The 5,779-nt window shown below is 40.6% G+C and overlaps 1 protein-coding gene across 1 annotated transcript; it reads right to left on the reverse strand.

Moving 5' to 3' along the window:
- Positions 1-2,258: 2,258 nt before the first annotated feature.
- Positions 2,259-5,482, reverse strand: rgs18 (regulator of G protein signaling 18). The gene is made up of 5 exons (XM_070918403.1): positions 5,361-5,482; positions 4,749-4,853; positions 4,484-4,545; positions 3,797-3,963; positions 2,259-2,614 (listed from the first exon to the last, which is right to left on the reverse strand). The coding sequence occupies exons 1-5, from the start codon at positions 5,480-5,482 to the stop codon at positions 2,360-2,362; spliced, it is 711 nt and encodes a 236-aa protein (XP_070774504.1). The 3' UTR covers positions 2,259-2,359.
- Positions 5,483-5,779: the final 297 nt, after the last annotated feature.

Below are 5,779 nucleotides of genomic sequence, written 5' to 3' on the forward strand. Positions count from 1 at the left end.
TGTTTTAAACTTCTCTTAAACTGGTTTTCATCTTGTTTTACAAGTCTCATATCTCCAGGCAAACTGCTTTTTTACTCATTTGTTTCCCTTCAGAGGTTCAACAATACATCTTTAACTTGTGGATGATTTCAGAGGCTTTTAGCGCAGGCTGAGTCACACATTTAAATACCAATGCGAAAGAAACAAGGAATCTGCCAGTAAATTCTTAGCAGGCAACTAATCTTAAGCTGTGAATTTGGCAGGCCAGCTGAGCTCTTACCTTTGTTAACACATCATTACATGTTCCCTCCCTTCTCCGAGTACTTGTGCGAGAAGACAGCAGGCACTGCAGTATACGCATGCCGCTGCCGTCTAGATGGATGCATAATTAATGTGAACTGTGAGGTATTCCAAGCAGGTGTTTTGCAAAATGACAGTAACTTGGGATGAGATGGACTTTATCCCTCTGAAGGCTACTAGAAACCCTAACATCTGTGTTAATGAACTAAACCTGCTCTCCAGTACATGTCTGCACTGGTATGTTTCTTTATGCATACATATTCAAGAGTTTGGGGGTGAACTCAGTGGGATCACTGACAGTTTGGAATCAATACGTATTTGTCTTTGTAAGAAGTATAGCTTGTGCATACATATACAGTAACATGAATAATTCTGTGCTAGACTGGTGGGAGTTGATAAGGTCTATTAATTTTTCAGTGATTTGGAATAGGGAGCTACACACAATCACAATTTTCCCCACTAGTGTAATATGCACACCTTATGGCTCCATTTGTCACATTTAGATGTGGTCATTCAAACTAATTAATGACACTAAAAGCCTCATTAAAACTGCTTTTACATGAAAGTGTTTATTTGAGTTACTTCACATATAATAGTATATACATTTTACAACAGCAAGGCAACACATATGATCATAGTAATACATAAATTATATTAGATGGCAGCAAATTGAAGAACAGAAATCATAATTAACATAATGTGATATTAGTATTCAAATAAGATATATGCATTTTCTGTGTGTGAAAATGGGATATATTTTAATTAATAACAAAAATGAGAGATATGCCGTATGTCCCTCATTAAAAGGTCTCAGTGCTTTGCAGTCACGGTGGCTGCAGGCTTTCTCTGCAAGTTGGTCTGGACGGGGTTGGACAGTGCCAGGGATAAAATCCTGAATCCATTTTAATGAGATATGGTTAAATTAGCTTTGTACACCATATCAACTGTATTAATGTTGTTTCAGGTGCTATTGCTGGATTGGAAGACAAAGCAATTGAAGCGTAATGTGTCTGAAGTCAGGAGAGTGGCCTCAGTGTGGCTGCCTTTACAGCTGGCTGAATACTGTCAGTAGCATGAACACTTCAGCTGAGATTCTGTCCCCAACCATCCCATTATCATTCAAGTTTTGCAAGATTTGAGAAAATATAAAAACCATCAATAAAAGTTCAACCCACAAGCAGCGCAGTGGCCAGAGGGTGTCCATTATTTTCAGATAACCACATGGCTCTGACATAGTGGCCTCTGTTTCTGAACTTATCTTTACAGCTGAAAGGCTAATGGTGTCAGCTGTTATCCAGCTGTGTAGTATAGTACTTAAAGGAATAGTTCGACATCTTGGGCAATACGCTCATCTTGCCAAGATGAGAAGAAGACAAAGATTAGAAGATTGATACCGCTCTGTCTGTAGATATAAATCTATTGCTAGCATCCAACTAGCTCAACTTAGCATAAAGAAGTGAAACGAGGGAAAACAGCTAACCAAACTTCCTTGAGAGTTGTGAGGAACCAGCGAAGACTCCAGGAAGTTACTGCACCCAGAAAAGAAATAGTCTGGCTCATACTCTTTTGCAACACCGAAACGTGTCATTTTTACTCTTCTGCTTTTGCACAGATTTAACAGAAAAAGATACAACATGTTAGTTAGTTATCTTTAGAGGTGCTGGTAGGTGGATGTTGTTACCACTGGACAGAGCCAAGCTAGCTGTTTTCCTCTGTTTCCAGTCTTTATGCTAAGCTAATCTAACCAGCTGCTGGCTGTATCTTCATATTTACCGTACACACTTGAGAGTGGTATCAATCCTCTTATCTAACTCTCGGCATGAAAGCAAATAAGCATATTTCCCAAAATGTCCAACTATTCCTTTCAATTGTTATCGCTGGCAAGTTGCCACATGTAAGTGAGTTAATCCACCGAGACCCCTGTGGTTATAAAAAATGACACACTCTGCAAAAGCAAACCTGTAGATAATTAGGCTCCGCACCACACATTACGTTTCGACAATTGTGCTGCAAACTTTGGATTATCTGCTAAATAATAATCCGTGTCACAGAGTGAGCTGCTACGGCTGCAATGTTACAACTACCAGGCCGAAGGTTCAGTTGTGGCCTCGCCTCTGTCGTTGAATACACAGGAGCGTGACCTTCTGCGAAACATGGTGGCCCCCGGGCCTTTCCTTTTGGTGAGACGCAGATAAATGTCAGAGTGGAGGAACCTGGGGTAGGAGTCCTTTTTCATCAGGCTGTAGACTTTCATCTGGGCTGCTTCAAAACAGCTTTTTGTGGGCTGTGCTATGCTCTTCTGGATTGCCATCTTGGTGTTGTAGTCAATGTTGACCTGAGTGAAAGGACATAATGAAATAACATGCAGAATAACAGTTACTGAGGTGGCATTTCAACTACATACAAAGGAATGCCATATTGAATGATGCACACTTTAGTCTTTGACTAAAGTTTAGAACAACACAATAACAGAACATGGGTTGCATACAGGGCCTAGTAGATTTGCTGCCAACTGAGCATCAGATGTTGATGAGAAGGAAGGGGAAACCCCAAGATCCACAGTGAGAACAGTGTAAAGTAGAACCACTTAAACATCAACATCTGCATGTTTTAAAAGATTACACACATATGCTTTTTGGTGCTTGTTCTCTTGAGAAATGAGTTCTCCTTAAGGATCCTTTCCCACAAGAACACAAGCATCAACTTGGCATTGTTCTTCTGGTTCCTACTTTTGTGAATGAGTTGTTTGTTTAAAAATACTGATTAGGACAATGGTAGCTTTGGAAGTAAACATTGTGAAATGCCTTTAAAGTATTTTTTTCTTTAAAAGACTGGTGAAGCTTCTTACACAGCAATAAAAATAACCACCACTAACACAGCGCTCAAATTATTAATGCACATGAAACTGCACTCCCACCATCAATATTGAAAGTTACATTCATTTACATTTGGATCTGCCTGCAAATCTCTGAGCTGGTATATGCTTTCATGTTACTGCAGCATGCAACTATCTTTCATATTTACACATACATTCATTTCAGACTGAAAGTGTGTGGGTGACGCTCTCTACAGCTCTGCAGAGGCACGTCAAAACCTCAAACCAGACACCAAACTCTCAACGGTCAGATCTGCTGCAGGCCCTGAAAGCATATCGGATGGTGGTCGCATCATCCTTGCAAAGGGAATGGAAACCTTTAAAACCACTGTCTCCCACAGAAGCAGCCTGACCTGCTTTGCAGTGGTGCATGCACTAGACGCATGACCTCAACTGCTGCTCCTAACGATTGTGCACAAAGGTCAACCTGCTGCAGGCTCATGACTATGCAGTGCTTTAGAATTCGCCCAGTTATTTTTGTTGCAGTGACATAAATATTTTAAACCTCCGACAGCCCTCAGTGACAAATAAGCCAAAGAAAATGCTACATGAGTTGTTTGAGCCTTTGCAGCTCCACTTTATAGCCCATTTTGCAGCATTACATCCATGCAGTTTATGACAAATAAACATGCCATGCCGTACCTCTTTAGGGGCCTCCGATTCAATATAAACCGTATAAATATATTTGGCTTTGGACAGCAGCTTCGTCTCTGAATCAATGGACTTGTATTCTTCACAGGCCAACCAGAACTCAATGTTTTCCTCACTGAATTCTGTCCTGAGGAACTGAGAGAAGGTTTCCACCCCATCTGATGTAGAGAAACAGAGACACACTGTTAGTGCACTTTACAAAACTGGACAACTGTTCCAAACATTTTTTTTTTCTGAGCCTGTTGGGTAAATGAAGCTCATATTTGATTGCTGCAGGATGTGTTAAGGAAGCATAGACTACTGTACAAACAATTCAGTAATATAGAATTAATATCTTAACTATGCTTTGACACAATAATTATCTTCATTACACAGCACTGACTATGTTAACCATTCCTAAATGAGCACACACAGCGGTTTACAGTGTTTCAGTGTGGCACTAAAGTGCAACTTCTGCGATTATGAGGAAGTTGCACAGTTTCTGTACTACTATCTGTGCTAACAAACATTGAAAGATGTAGTGAAACTCTCACTGCTCTCTCCATTAACTATTTATTGCCTCGAGCACTCCTTAACAGTTTATAATTCAAATGGAGCAAATTGTTAGACAGCAGAAGAAACTGTTTTGGACGGCAAATTTGACAACTTTTTGGGGGAAGTTTTGGGCATTAATCTGACCTGAGTGCTTTAGAAGTTCTTCAAAGGAGTCGCTCCATTGCAAAGCTGCCTCTGGTGAGATGCTGCAAAAAAAAGAAGAAAGAAATCAGAGATGCGGTCAGCTCTTCCCTAATGATGCAGCAAAAAATGTTTTGGATTCTCATGAGACGTCTGGATGCCATGTTTCTATATGTGTGCAATGAGTCATGGAGGAAACCGAGGTTAATGAATAATACTTGTCAAAAACAACATCGCCTGTATATGAAAAGAATGGATTTTGCCTCACTTGCTGGGTGTCGTATTTGTCTTTTTATGGGGACTGACGTTTTCATGAGAGCCTGACTTGGTGAGAAAAAGGCTTAGTCGGCTCTTCCTCTCCTTGTCTTTCTGCCTGCAAACAGAGGAGAAAATACATCAAGTTCCACCAACTGTCACCATGTGCCACTGTGCCACCAAATCAGCAACTTGTCAGAGAAATTACTCCTCACAGACACCTTTATAAAGCAACTTACACACTATACATTACACAACATATTTGTGGTACAATACAAATTGCAAGACAGGCCACATTTGCACACGTGTTTTAACAAAAAGGCAGCTGAGGCTCATCATGGAGGACAGTCAAAAGTCTTACATAGTGCCAGCTTTTCAATCACACTCAGACAAGGTACCATATGGAAACATCACATCTCTAATGTAAAGGCGTCATGCTGCTCTTGAGCAACATAAGAGTTTTCTATACAGAAAGGAACTGTTGCGTCATTTCTTTTCACGTGATAAAATGTTCACCACTGTCAGATTTCTGACATTAGCTGCAACATCTAGTAAAGCACGACATGAAATGACTCATTCTCAAATCAGGTAAACATGTGAAAATAGCCGAGGCTCACACACCAACCTGCTAGTGTCGTCCTTCATCTTTGGTGCCTGCAAGTCCTCTGGACCAAGCATTTTGAAATATGCTTCCTCCTTTGGGGCCATGTAGTTGAATTGAGGAAATAGAAAAAGAAGCGTCTCCATGCTGTTCTGTCTGTGTCTGGCGTGCAAAGCGGCAGGCCACAAATAGCTCTCTGAATTTTTTTTAACCCATCACTCGATGAACCATCTCGCCTTTTATAAACCCTGTTCGCATTTCATTTCCCATACCTTTTGCTCTACTTCCTGTAATGGTGCAACCACTTACTGCTAACAGTTCCATCAGCGATACAGAAACCCCCCCCAGGTTCAACATCCTGTCATCTGTTTACATAGAAATTTGAAAAAGACAGCTGGCTACGCTCATTCATAGACTAGGTGTTTTTGTTTGTTTGTTTTTGG

This window comes from Enoplosus armatus, chromosome 14 (assembly GCF_043641665.1).
Source record: "Enoplosus armatus isolate fEnoArm2 chromosome 14, fEnoArm2.hap1, whole genome shotgun sequence".
Taxonomy (NCBI): domain Eukaryota; kingdom Metazoa; phylum Chordata; class Actinopteri; order Centrarchiformes; family Enoplosidae; genus Enoplosus; species Enoplosus armatus.